This window comes from Plectrocnemia conspersa, unplaced genomic scaffold (genome assembly GCF_051122295.1).
Source record: "Plectrocnemia conspersa isolate PC_06_02 unplaced genomic scaffold, ASM5112229v1 ptg000005l, whole genome shotgun sequence".
NCBI classification, from domain to species: Eukaryota; Metazoa; Arthropoda; class Insecta; order Trichoptera; family Polycentropodidae; genus Plectrocnemia; species Plectrocnemia conspersa.
In genome coordinates this window covers 1,515,717-1,530,442 of record NW_028277169.1, presented here as the reverse complement: position 1 = coordinate 1,530,442, position 14,726 = coordinate 1,515,717, and the positions used below count along the sequence as shown (strand labels likewise).

Here is a 14,726-nt window from a genome sequence, read left to right as displayed (position 1 = left end):
TATAATTTATGAATCACGCCCTATGACTAGTAAAATGCCGGTAGAAATAATTTAGTAGTTACTATTAATAATATCAGACAATGCACTGCACAAAAGACTAATACATCTTTAACAGTATTCTAAAGATTTTAAAATAATGAAATCTTGATCACTATGAATCAAGATAATAAGATTTTTAAGGTGGATTTTGGTACAAAGATATTAGTGATATGGTTTGTATTGGGTTAAGGGTCTTATAAAACACAAACATTATTTAAGTAAATAAATAATTTTATATTTGTATACAAAACAATTAACATATAATTTTGTAGATCACAAACTTGATCAGTGTACATATAGTCATGATAGTTCACTAGTGAACTTTACACTAAATCGTGACTGATAGGAGAAATTCAAAATAAATCTTCACCCTAGTTCGTCTTTAAAAACAGTAGAAATATACTCATCCCGCTATTCGCCATTGATGAACGTAAAGCATTGAGACGCTTTAAGTTAAATAAGGGGGTGGATATTTTCAGGAGTTTAGGAGGGGAATTTAATTATTACTGAACATATATTCAGAATGCTTCATTTAGTGTGACACAATTTGTCCTGCAAAATGAGTCACCTGAAATAAATAAATATGTTTGTAAACTAACTATACCAACATTTACACTAATTTTATTTCGATTAAGTCTTGTAACTTTAAAAGGATAGAAGGACAATATTACATATAGGGGGGAAAGGAGCATGGAGCAAAAACTTTGAGAATCATTGCTCTGATGCATTAGCAAAATGTAATTTATTCTTTATTGTAATTACTTCCTTAATATTTATTATATTTATATATTACACTGAACAATTTATTTATTTTGCTAAGTGGTAGTGGTCGATGTTATAAATATATTCTTTGGATACTCATTTGTATGTGTAGTGTGAAAGCAGTTCAGTGGTTTTCTCCGAGGCGTCAGCGACATTGCAATCGTCGATACTGAAATAAAAGTAATCAAAGTTAATATAATTAAAAAGAAAAATACAATACTATGATAAACACATATCCAGTCCTTTCTGTTAAAATACATTTTATTTTTTAAATATTAGATGAGCATTTAGGCCGGCCCCACATCTACGGTTTGCTGATTAGGTTTTCGCATCAGGAATTTAGATTCAGAAATCTGTATACACATATTTCATACAAAATGTTATACATGTCACACACGTTCGTATATTTGCCGAACGCCGTGTACAGCACGCCGGGTTACCGAATCTGAACTCCAGACGCAGAAACCTAATCAAGAAACCATACATGTGCGGCCGGCCTTAATGTAACAAATATAATGCTAAGATTCCTGGGTAATGAGATAATATAAAAAACATTGGAATTCATGTTGCTAATGTGTTTATCTTATTAGCAAAAATTTATAAGATATCACTAAAGACCAACGTTCCCTCTAAGCTGCGCGCATACGCGGCCGCACATGAGTTTTTAAAGTTTCACAAGCAAGCGTGCACTCCAAAAATCATCAGAACAAACAATAATTTTAATATTTAAATTTTCTAAAATGAAATCAAAAATGAAATTTAAAAATTACATCAACTTTATCTTTGGGTATTCGCATTAAAGGTGTCGAGACTGAGTGAGACAATTGCACGTCCTTGCATCCTGCTCTTATGCACTCGAATAATGATATTAATTTCAAGAACTGCATTCGTTTCAGTTGTCAATATTACTTCAAAGAGAATAGATTTAAGCAATTGTATTTTGATACGCATGCGTCATTCTGTCATTCTTTTATTAGATATTATATTACTCCTTTAAATATAAGCATTATAATATATTAACACTATCGTTAAGCAATATTAATTTTTAAAAAGTAAATTAAATATTTTATCTCACCACAGATGTCAAAACCTTCAGCAAGTCATTTTATGTTTTCATCGAGTTACTCACAAAACAAAAAAAAATTGAGAAATTCAAGCTTGAATGGCTGTCTTTATCAATTGAAACTGAAATGCCATTATCAAAATCATCGCAAATTTCAACAGTGAAACTCGGGGACATTATCGCAGCAATACGAATGATATAATTTGTAAAATTTGCAGCCAATCGAATTCTAAAGTTGAATTTACCACTGGTAAAAAATGGACCGATTGAATATTTGACTATTTAAGGCGACACATAAGTCAAAAAGTGTAGTCAGTTATTTCTATGATACATGAAAAAATGGGAAAATTTTTAATTTTTTTACTAAAATCCAGGAAGATTTTTATTGACAATGTTATTTTAGCAATAATTATATACTCTGTGCTAAACATACATGATTATGTTGAGAAATCCATTAAAATTCCTGATTCACCATGGTGCAGCAAAAATTATTCATTAAAATTTGTAGAATGTATTAGTATGATTTTGCATAAAGAGATCATGGATGAAATAAAAACGTCTTCGTTACATACTTTCATAGTAGATGAAAGCATTGATATTTCTGTGGAAAAAATTATATTATACGTGATATAAAGACCAGTTTCTGAATTATGTTATAAAACAATATTTGCTGGAATTATTAATTTAATTTGATGTGAAAGTATTTCTATTACAGTCGTTTAAGTAAGAGAAATAAAAAGTTTTATAAAGAAAATGATATTGATTTGCAAAAATGGTTATATTCACTTCCGATGGAACCCGCTGTAATGTTAAGAAAAACAAACAATGTAGCTGCCTAGAAGAAATTGAACACTTGAATCAACACCTGTTTGGGTCACAGGGAAGATCTAGGAATAGATGACGCTAACCCATTTAAGAAACCCATTTAAGAAAAATATATACAATGTTTAGAAGAAAAATTGTAAAAAAATGAAAAATTTAAAGAATTAGACGATATTTTTGATATTGATTATTCAGACCTCTCAATGAAGTAAGATGGCTATCAAGATATTCTGCACTAAATTCTCTGTGAGAAATTATGATGTATTAATAAATTACTGCACAGAGAAAGTCGAGGAATCAAATGACTCCATAAATAAATACGGTTTAAAATATCTTAAAGATCCAAAATATCGAGTAGAATACATGATACTTCATAATGTATTCGGGGAATTAGCAAACTTAGATAAAATTTTGCAAATGAGTAATTTAACATTGATGAAATAAAGCTCACCAATTTGCAAAGGCCAATAAAATAAGAATACAATATTTAGGACAAGTAGTCTCTTGGAGTGTGGAGGTCGAGAACATTTTAAATCATAATAATATAGATACATCTGCGTTTCTTAAATTTATTCGATTACTTTGCGATCACTTAGAGCAGGGGTTACAATATCAGTAGGGCGGCGGGCACCACCCGACTCGTCAAAGATTCCTTTTTTGCCACAGGAGCTATAATCGGAAAAAGTCGGCGATCTCGGCCGATTTCAGTTGTAGCTTCGGTTCGGACAACTTCGAGAGAGTGTGGTAGAGGTTTAACAAATAATTTAAATTTTTAATTAGTGTTTGTGAAAAAAATTCTATTGCGGTCGAATAGTGGCGGGCGCACAAAAATCGGTTCGCGGGCGCCATGGCGCCCGCGGGCACGGGGTTGGGAACCCCTGACTTAGAGGATAGATTTTAAAGATGAGAAATAATTTGAATATAAAACATGGAAAAGATGGCATAAAACAATTATACATAAAATACCAATCTATAATAAAAATTGACGATGAAAATTATTTATGTAAAACATTGGAAGAATATACGGATTTTAAGTTTTAATTAATGAAAAATACAAAACTGGCTGTATAGAAACATTCAATGACTTAATAATGTATGCTCTATAATACGAAGAATTTAAGAAAATTTTAATTTTCTACGATATTTGTGGAACATTTCAAGCGTGAACTGTTAACGTGGATTTACTTAATGAACACTATCAAATCTAAAACACGCAACCAATTTAGACAATTTAATGAGAATTAAATCATTTATATTGCAAGAAAGAAAGATTGACCTGGATGAAGTGTATAAGGTTTGGATTCATCGTAAAGAATGACATGAAAAAACATCAAGTTCTAAAAATAATAAAAAATTAGAATTATATTTGAAGACATTTTTCGAGTTTTGTTTCATATTTTTTTGAGAAAAATAAATAAAACATGATTTTAATATTTTAATTATTTTGAAAAAAGCATTTTTTGTCTATAATTATCGTTTATAACTTTTGCTTCTCATTTTCACCGTTGTACAATTTTCGATAATATGTATTGAATTATAAATTACTAACAAACATTTTTCTTATATCATTGTTTTTACAGTGAACCTCCCCTATAGCGTATGCGGTAGTATAGTTGTGGACAAACAAGAAGGTGAAATGCGTCTGTTAGTCACAGTGTATATCAAGAGCTTAACATTTTTTATTAATTTATTTTATATTATTTTTTACCAACTAATATTTATAGAAAAACGTTTAATAAATAATTTTTGATTATTTTTGTTTTTACAAAATCGTAAAATAAACTTAAAAATTAGAATATAAAAAAAGATATTTCACTTTTCGTTTAAAATTTTTATATTTCTGTTAATTTTGATTTACGTTATTTTTTAATTTAAATTCTATTGGTAATTGTGAATACATATTATCACTGATTTATTATAACTATTTGTTTTCGGTTAGTTTTTTAATTCTGATAAATTTTGTAAACTGGGTTGATCCCCAGTTTTGTCGCGGCGACTACTTGCTGCATAACTGTTATGCGTATTTAAGGCAGTACCTAAAAATACGCATCTTACTGTATACCGACATAGCTACATACTTTATAAACACTGTATTTTCTTTACAAAACAATTGACCGCTTCGCCCTAAGTCAAGTTTCAACTGACTTCGCCCAAACGACAACCCGTCAATCAATATAATGCATTTTACGACAATAAATCATTATTTTCGTTGCAAATACATGTATACACCCAATCAAGAAAGACTAGTATGGATATGCTCACAGATTCACTACCACTAACACGTTTCACCTTCTTGGCTGTCTACAACTATACCTACTATAGCTAAGCTAATTGCCATAATATTTGTTCAAAATGGATAATTACTTTTCATTCTGGGGCGTTGTGGTAATATTTCTGCATACAACTCGCCATATATTCCTTGCGTTGTTTTCTCATTGCTTCTGAAAATAAATATAAACAATTAAAGCTATGTACATGTAAGGTTATAAGCCGTGCACAATATTCCTACTTATAATTCATAAAGGCGATTTAAACGTGACAACCGAAGAAAAGAATGTACTTTTATATGAAATTTTACATAAATAATCAAGTACTAAAACAATGAAAAAGTAATATGTATATACTTATGTATGTATATGAATTTAAAGTTAACGTTAATGATTGCAATGTATGTGATTCTTTAAGCGAACACATTGGTATTATATACGTTCAAGAAGAATAACCATTTTTCGTTCCAGTCTCATAAAAATTCTAACGGTCCCGTATTGCTTCTGAACAATAAGATACATATACAATAGTTAATCTTTAAAAGTGTTAGAATAAACATTAGTTAGAATTTAAAAGTGACAACTAAAAAAAAAATTACCTTAAAATATTAAACAGTTTGTCATACATAAATGTAAATATATCACTGTTTCTGAAAATTAACTGTTAAGTGTAGTTTCACGCGTGCCGGATGAATTCACCCGGCACCGGGCCAGCGCCGTTTACAAACCCTTCACACGTGGCCGGTCTCTGGCCGGTTTCTTCTCAACCCGACCTATAACCCATCAACTGATTCCAGTCATTTAGGATTAACGGCTTCACATAAGTCCTTCCACGCATTTCGCTTTAGGATTTTATTTTTGTATGTATTCTAACAAGATAATTAAAAGAGATTCTATTAATATAATTAAAATTTCGAAGTCTATTTCTTCCGCTATTGCCTAAACACGAGGAATATATTTAATATTTTTTTTTACAATATACCACAATTACTGTCAATGGCCCGGTTCATGTTTGAGTTTCACCTCCACCAGACTCAACCCGGTACACGGCGCCGGACAGTTGTAGTGAGCGCGGCCGGCGACAACCCAGCAGCCAGCGTCGGGCCGGCGCCGGATTGATTCGTCCGGCATGTCTGAAATGGTAAGTACTAGCCCACACAACACCACCCCCACTACACGGCACCAGCCCGGTGCCGGGCGAATCCATCCGGCACGTGTGAAGCTACATTAAGGGTAAGGATGTATTGTACGTACAATAATTAAAACAATGCAACATTACAAAGTTAAAAATAATAAGTAACCCTACCGAAAAGTAATCATGATACTTTATATAGGATAATCAATCTGTAACTTTTTGTTTGCATGAATATTAGCTTTTAATAATTCTTATAAATATTAATTAATACCTATATTTTTTAACTATGAAGGAATAAATTAAACATTTTTTCCCTTATGCATTGTTTGATTTTTTCAAGTTTATTAGACAAATACTATTTTGCCGTCCAGTGTTATATTTTATAGAAATTAAACGATTAAATCATGAATAAAATGAATTTATTAACGAAAATGCCCGGTGCTCCAATTAATACTGCAAAATCCAAATAAATCAGCGTACATTTTGTATCAATGCTTGGAAAAATTTTAAATATCAGAACCACATGTTCAAAATCATTGAAATTAAAACCAATGGGTATTAAACGTTCAAAAAAGCAATATATAAAGTTTCATGTCTAAATCATTTATATCTACAATATAGCAATACGGAAAGATTAATTATTTATATATTCAAATAACATGATTTAAAGATCAATATAAATAGTCAATAACTGAAAACTGATTATAAATAAAATATATAAGGAATCAATTAGGTAAAAAAAAAAAATAGGTATGCAACTTAGCTAAATAGCCAAGTTGCATATCCATTTTTAAATGTAATTTAAAGTTCTGACATGAAAATACTGCATAGTTTCTCAGTAGGTGTAAGTATATTGACTAATAATAAAACGTAAAAGTGCGCGAATGGTTGCTTGCGTTATAAAATTTTGGTTGTGGAAAATTACACTACGCTCTGCTTCAAAACCACAAAGTCCACTAGTCTTATCTTTTCTTGATTAAGAATTACAGAATTTATTATATATTTTTTTCTAATTAATTTATGTATTTTTTATAGCATTATTGATTATTTCATTTTCCATACATATATTTATACCAGGGCTGTGGAGTCGTTAAAAAAAAACACGACTCCGATTCCGATATTTACTAACAACACGACTCCACTCCGACTCCGACTCCGATTTCAACTCAGACTCAAAAAAGTTTAATTTTATCAGGTATTTTTGGTGTTCTTCTACACGTTTAATATTCATACACTATACACATTCATTATTACGCAATTAAAAATTCATAAAATTCATAATTTAAAAAAATGGTCGGAGTCGCTCATTTTTCACGACTCCGACTCCAACTCTGGTCAAAACACCACGACTCCACGACTCCAACTCCGACTCCACAGCCCTGATTTATACCCATTAATTACATACTATTTTCTGTAATTTAAATCTTTGTTCTGGAATTTAATAAAGTTCAAGAGAAACATTCATTTAATAATTTTACTATAAACTTGGCTAATTTGGGTGCGATGTCCCAATTAAATGAAATTGACTATAAAGATGAATACTGCTCTTAACTAAGAATAATTATATTAGTCGGAATACCTTTTTCAGGGATGATGGATCCACTAACAAATATTTATGCTGGATTCTTTGAATAGAATTCTATAATTTTATCGTTCCAATGTTATTCTCTCCTAAGTTGATCATCTGAAATTTAGTAGAAATACATGTTAAAAATAACTTCACATATCGTTAAGAGTGACACACTCACTCGAAGGCTTTACTGACCACTCCTTACGCGTAATAGTTTCGGCTGCTCTGTTGAAACTGTTCGCTTCAGCCGTTACAATGACTGACAATATGACAGTGGTAGTTACATTGTGCACTGTTACAGAAGCGAAAGCAGCCACCGTAGCTTTGCTTTTTACAGTGTCGGGAATCAGCATTGTCGGTTTCTGGTGGTCCGTCTTGTTCATACTTCTGGCGACGCACCATCTCTCGAACTTGTTAGATTAGGTATAAATTTATTCTGAGAATAAAAAAGAAATTAATGCAACACTAATTAACTATCCTCAAATATGAAAATGTGAATATACACGTTAGACATACAACAAATTTAAGATGGAATAAGATTCCATTAAGAATATTTTTCTTCCAGTCTGCCACACATTTTAAAATTTTAATAAGGCAAGTTTCTTAAAAAGTTTAGAAGCCCCTGCCATGTACATTCGATGGTCGCTCACAAGAAATAAACGACGTTTAAATTATCTAATTCGATATTATTTATCAACGATAAAGCGTTGATAAATAGAACTATTTCGAAAACTAAAATTTTCGACGCAATAAGAGAAATCAAGATGGACGACATGAAAATAAAATGGCACCCCTGCTATTTTCTGGCTGCGGCTTTTTCATACGCGAAATTAATTTATTCTATAGCCAATAACTTTTAATAAGCTGAAAACCAGAATTCAAGTGTCAATGATAGGTTTATGTCCAATTATTATTGTGAAATCTATAAAATATAAGGGTATGAAATAAAATTACATTACCGCCATTTTTTTTCATGCGCGTCGTTTGAAAATTATGGTTTTACGGGTTACACGCAAAGGGATTCGGCGTTGAGTGTGTTTACGCGTTTTGACGCGTAGTCCTTCGATATACAAACCGACGATCTTAAGTCGTTGCCTACATTGAGTCGCTCCGGGATAGAAACATGGCTGACCTTGAAAATGTATCGGCAAACTGTTGAATTTGGATTCCGCATAAACGGCATGACGAATACAATGGAGTAAATGAACGGGCGTTTATAAGACGAATCAGCTGCAGAGCGCGAAGGTAATTTTTAAAAGCTAACCTGGTAAGCCGAGTGCAAGCCCTCCCTCACCTCGGATGACGCCGGAAAAAGACTGGACTTCCGCCGAGGACGGAAGCTGTCTATGGTTCAAAAGTTCATTGCCCTCGTCCGTGAAATCGACCGTTTTCGCCAGTTCGTTTTTTTTCACAAAATTTAAAAAAACAATTATTGTAACAAGCAAAAAATGTACAATTATTATATAGTCATTTAAAATTTGAAATGTACAATTATTGTAATAATTAAAAATTTTAATCTATATTGAAAAAAACAACCTAAAATCCACTTCAATTTAGTGAAAATTTACAATTACTATTTATAAAAACATTTGAAAGTTATACGTTACATCAATGCAGACTTGTGTTCATGTCTAACTCAGGAAAACAAAAACAAGTAATCCAAAATTTAGTGAACAACCATTTTTTCATATTTTTTTATAAGTACCCTCTAGAAAAATCGGAAATGACGTCCCTGATTTTAAACCAGAAATTCCCGTTAGTCTCAAATCTATCCTGATTTTTTCTACATGTCATTTCAGTGAACTCATATCGGAATACATTTTCACTGGTAGATATATATTTTTACCAGTGAAAATATCATTTATCTGGCAGGTGCTAGTGTATTTATTAATAATTAATTATATGATTTAAGCTTTTCCTTATGTAGTAATATATACATTTACATACATACTTCATTATTTATTTACGTACAATGTACAAATGTAACCGTGAATGTGTATTTTTTAGTGAAATTACATTTTGAATAGTGCAGTGTAAATACATTTTCATTTTTATCTATACACTCCCAAAATTTATTTTTTTATCAAAGTTCCCGTTTTTCCGTTCGCAACTTTGCCTATCATTAAATGTCTATTATTTCAAATTAGTACATAAATATGTAATGATTTATTATAATTAAAATAAAAATGTGTAATTTAAAACTTAAATTATTATATTATTCTTGGAAAAAAAATCTAATTCAATGTATTATTTTATTTAAATATAACATGAAATTGTTCGAAAGCAGATTACGGCAACTGCGCAACTTATACAGGAAGTGGAAGATAAAAATAAATGATTACAAAACAATTGCTACAATGTTTTCTTGTAAAAGAAGGGTGACACTCGTGTCATAAATAAAAATTAACGGCGAGGCAATTCTCTGTGCAAAATCTGTCAAAAGTCTTGGGTTGCACCTGGATTACCGTCTAAATTGGAGAAAACAAGTTGAAGCCATTAGACAAAAAGGAATCTCATCCATCTCAGCTATTGCTTCAATTTACCAAAGAAGTGGTCTCAATAGAAAAAATAAACTTTTGGTATATTAATCTATGATATCTGATGACATATGGAGCTCCTGAATGGTCCAGCATCTCTTTCCGCAAAATAAGTATTTTGCAAAACAAGCGCTTAAGGGCTGATTTACACACTGCCAGTTGCTGGCATGCCAGCTGGAAGTTTACTGGCGGGTCTCTACTGGTGCATTACCGTTTACACAGTGCCAGCAACTGAAAGACTTATTGTTGCGAAAATGCGCTACTCACGTTGCGCCAGTATGGTAGTGTTGTGGAAGGGGGAGCTGGTGTGCCAGTAAAACAAAAATATTTTTGACATCGACAGACACTTTACTTCCACAAAAGTTTAAAAAGCAGAAACATAAATAATAGCTATCTCACTGATCTTAGCAAATTACCTAAACACCTTAATAACTTACAGTTTAGATATAAGCATTAGCTACCTAAACATATATTATGAAACGAACCGAGAGTGTTACTACGTTTTCCATGGCAAGAACCACTGCCGTTACCGGTAATAGGGCCCTACGAGATCAACCCAATGGGCGGCATCCAGCTTTTAAGGGCCGGATGAGCGGGATCCACCCCCTGTACTACGTTATTTGTTAGAGTCTCAGTAGTGTTTCTCCCGACCGTTTTTGGGAAACGCTCTTCTCACCACCTGCAAATCTGTTGCATTGCATTTGCATAGCATTAGCTTTGCATGCTACTGCATTTCTACGCTTCATCCTTGTACATTACTTTCGTAATGCCTCAGTTCTAAATTTTCGGTTTAAAATTCGCACAAAAGTCATCCGCCCGGTACTCAACATTGAATCGGAAATACCTAAGTACTCGCAGAAAGTTATATATCACTAAGCATTTCTTGTAACTTCTGAAGGGTGTTGTCGACAATACAACTATTCTCAAGGAATTCCAGATTTGGGTTTCAGAACGTCTTCAAAAATCACGATCGTGTTCTATTTTTATGGCCGTTGGCGCTTGGACGTCCGCATATGCCGACTCGCCTATGGCTGTCGCCATCCGGCTCCTTAATACGCTGGCATTACACATTGACCCGTTTAATGTCAGCTACGAGGAGTTGGTCCGGTTCGTATCATTTAATTTTGATATTTTATGGTTTTTTTTGCTTCTTTCTTTATATGTATTATTTTAATTATATATTTTTCTTTGTGTATTGAAATAATACTAAATAGTTTTCGAGCATCGTGACGTATTGGTGTAACCTGTCAGGTTACGATGGCCCTTATTTAATTAAAATAAATATATACGTGACGGATACAGTTTCTTGAGGAACTTTGGTGAACTTGCAACGGCCAATGCTGCCTCGTGCACCGTACATACTATTAAAACAATATGTAAGTCATCTACTTCTTAATAAACACTACTACAGCGGCTCAATCCATGTAAAGTATTTAAAATCTTTTTAATTAGTGTGAAAATTGTTTACTATTTTTAAGAACCTTCAAATTAAAAATAGTATAACCCAAAAGAGGTTTTTGTCAATATTATCTTTATAAAAAATAAGCCTAATAATCTAGATTAAGATAATATGGGAGCACAGGCAGAAGAAAGAACGTCCAGTTCAGCAAGGAGCATTAGCTCTAGGACGGCTGCCTCCCCTGAAGCAATGCGTAAAAACAGTTACCGGGAAGGCGGCAGAAGAAGAGAGAGGCTTTAGTGGATAAAAATCCCACACGACCACCAGTCGCTGGTTACACAGCTAGTGGCGTCTTTGGAAGATTTTTCCTCTCAAGAGAAAAAAAATAAAAAATATATTGTTGAACCAACAAGCTAACTGCATATTATTTTTATTAAATAAATTCGGAAAGCAACAACGAATAGACAAATTAATTAAATTTTATATAATATATATTTTACACGTGATGCTCAATAATAAGTGATTGTCATTAATTCACGCGTATCGTATTAAATATTTAGTATAAATATGGAGCGACTAAATAAATAAAGGTATTAACTAGTCGTCAGAACAACATACAATTGTATTCTTTTTGGAGAGCTCGTCTACCATCTTCGCTGATCCTGCTCATAATCTGCGCTCATTAGAGTCTCTGTGTAAAAATAATAATTTTAAGAAACTGAAAATGTTGTAGATTAATAACCGCAATAAAAATATGAGAAACGCGATTGCTGGGATGGTATTTTGAAGCTGCGTAATGCTTGTATATATTTATCATACTAATATAAATATATTCAACAAGAAAACAACATATTTTACATAAAATATAGAATATATAAACTAATTCAAAATATGTAAATAAAAGTAAGAAAAACGTATAATGACAAATTATTTTCATTTGATTTTTTTATTTTTTCAATTATGAAAAAAGTGATATTGGCGTGTAATAGGTTGTATAAAGCGTAATACAGCATTTTTTACTACTTTACTTGTACTCAAAAAAAGAATACGGGCTATTTTATGTTAAAATTGTGATTTACCAATGATCATTTCGTTATTGTCATAAACATTTAAATTATTAGGTCATATGCAAATATATTATAAAAAAAAGTTTTGAAAAGTTAAAGGAACTCTTTATTGTTAAATAATCCAAATGAATGCTTTATAATTTATTTTATTCATACTATTTCAAACTTTTTTTGCGGTTTGTGTTCAATTGTTGTCTGGCCTATGGAGATCGGGGGATTTTCTAAAAGAGATTTGCGAACACGTGTTGCAAAGCTGTGTACGTACGTATCTGAAAGTCCGGCGTAAACATACGCATCTTGCGGTCGACGATGTCACGGGAAGCCCGAGCTTCGGTGACGTTCTCGTGTCAGCGCTGCCTGCAGCCGCTGCGACTGAGCGGAGAGTTGCGTGCGCTGGGCGAGCACGCGCTGGCCGAGCTGCGGCTGCCGGCTAGGGTCGAAACGGCACGCGACGAGAGAGACCTCACGGCGCAACTTCTAGACCACTACGTGGCACCTTACCGGCTTGCCGGTGACGCCAACGGCTTCACGCTCGTGTCCGACGACGGCGACGCCGACCGCCCGGGCGAGAGACTCGCCGCGGAGGCGGAACTCTTCGACGCGCTCTCCGACAACTCGGACGTGGACCACCCACTGTGCGACGAGTGTACCGATTCACTCCTGCAGCTGATGGACGAGCGGCTGGAGTCGGCCGAGGCCGAGCGCCGCGACTACGACGAGTACCTGCGCAAGATCGAGAGCGAGCGCGACGAGCTGCGGTCGGAAACGCTCGAGGCCGAACTCGAGGACCGCGGGCATGAGGAGCGACGACTGCTCGACGAGCTGAGTGCACTGCGCGAAGAGGAGGCTGAGCTGCGCCGCGCCGTCGAGCGGGAGGAGCGTGAGCGGGAGCGCCTAGCCGACGAACAGAGTGTCTACCTGCGCGAGTACGCCCGCTATCGCAAGGATCTGATGGTCTGCGAGGACCGTGCTAAGTGCTACGAGTCGGGGCTCGCCCACGCGCAATCACAACTGGAGAGACTCAAGAAGACGGATGCGTTCCGTGCGGCGTTTCACGTGTCCGACTCTGGCCGCTTTGGTATCATCAACAACTTTCGGCTGGGGCGGCTGCCCGATGCGCCCGTCGATTGGTCGGAGATCAACGCCGCCTGGGGACAGGCTGTGCTGCTGCTCTCTGGGCTGGCGCGGAAGGTGGGCTTTGAGTTTCGGCGTTACACACTCGTGCCGTACGGCAACCGATCCTATGTGGAGTCCATTGAGGATCGGAAGGAGCTGCCGCTGTACGGTTCCGGCGGCTTCAAGCTACTTTGGGACACAAAGTTCGATGAGGCGATGGTAGCTTTCCTGGACTGCCTGCAGCAGTTCAAGGAAATGGCCGAGAGGACGGACCCTGAATTCAACCTACCCTACAAGATGAGTCGAGGCAAGATCGAAGACCCGGCAACCGGCAACGGCTACTCTGTTAAGATCCAGTTCAACTCCGAGGAGCAGTGGACGAAAGCTTTAAAGTACACCCTCACCAACCTCAAGTGGGGATTGACTTGGATCTCCTCCCAGTTTGACGATGACGATGATTGCGACAACGACTCTGCCAAAAAGTTACAATGTGGTGAAAATTTATTGCAATAAAAACTAAAATGATATGCTTGTTCAAAAGTTTCATTCAATATCGAGATGGCAACTATGTCATTGCCGTTTTTTATATATAAATGAAACGATTATTTCATAGAAAGCAAAAACTATATTTAATATTTAGTAGTATTTAGTATTCGTCATCTTTCAGGCAACTGCATGATTTTACGTTCTATATTTTTTCGTTTAAAGAGTTGCAATTTAGTCATGTCATGATGGCAATGATTGTGCCAACCTTATATCAGATTGTCCTGTTAGTTTTTGCGTTGTATTTTGCTCGTCTTATTTTTAATAGCATTAGTTATTGAAAAGAAAACAAGTGAGAAATAATAAAATTTATTTTAAAATTAAAAAAACGGTCTACGAGGCAGTTCGGGGCTATGCTTCTAATATTTGTTATGTCCTCCTTTTGCTTTAATAAGTGCCTGAATTC

At 34.4% G+C, this 14,726-nt stretch overlaps 1 protein-coding gene and 1 long non-coding RNA gene across 11 annotated transcripts; one reads left to right on the top strand and one right to left on the bottom strand.

Annotated features, from left to right (window-relative positions):
- Positions 1 to 252: 252 nt before the first annotated feature.
- On the bottom strand, positions 253 to 13,062 carry LOC148234640 (uncharacterized). 10 transcript variants are annotated; one of them, XR_015809531.1, is made up of 6 exons: positions 12,927 to 13,062; positions 12,213 to 12,285; positions 7,837 to 8,094; positions 7,668 to 7,772; positions 5,051 to 5,127; positions 253 to 970 (listed from the first exon to the last, which is right to left on the bottom strand). It is a non-coding gene; the product is annotated as an uncharacterized LOC148234640 (long non-coding RNA). The 10 variants fall into 10 exon arrangements; XR_015809530.1 differs by lacking the exon at positions 12,213 to 12,285 and having other exon boundaries at positions 12,927 to 13,061; XR_015809536.1 differs by lacking the exons at positions 12,213 to 12,285; positions 12,927 to 13,062 and adding an exon at positions 8,923 to 9,011 and having other exon boundaries at positions 7,854 to 8,094.
- LOC148234639 (beclin-1-like protein) lies at positions 12,869 to 14,309 on the top strand. Its single transcript, XM_088185680.1, has one exon. It carries the CDS (start codon positions 12,971 to 12,973, stop codon positions 14,288 to 14,290), a length of 1,320 nt encoding a protein of 439 aa, XP_088041806.1. The 5' UTR covers positions 12,869 to 12,970; the 3' UTR covers positions 14,291 to 14,309.
- Positions 14,310 to 14,726: the final 417 nt, after the last annotated feature.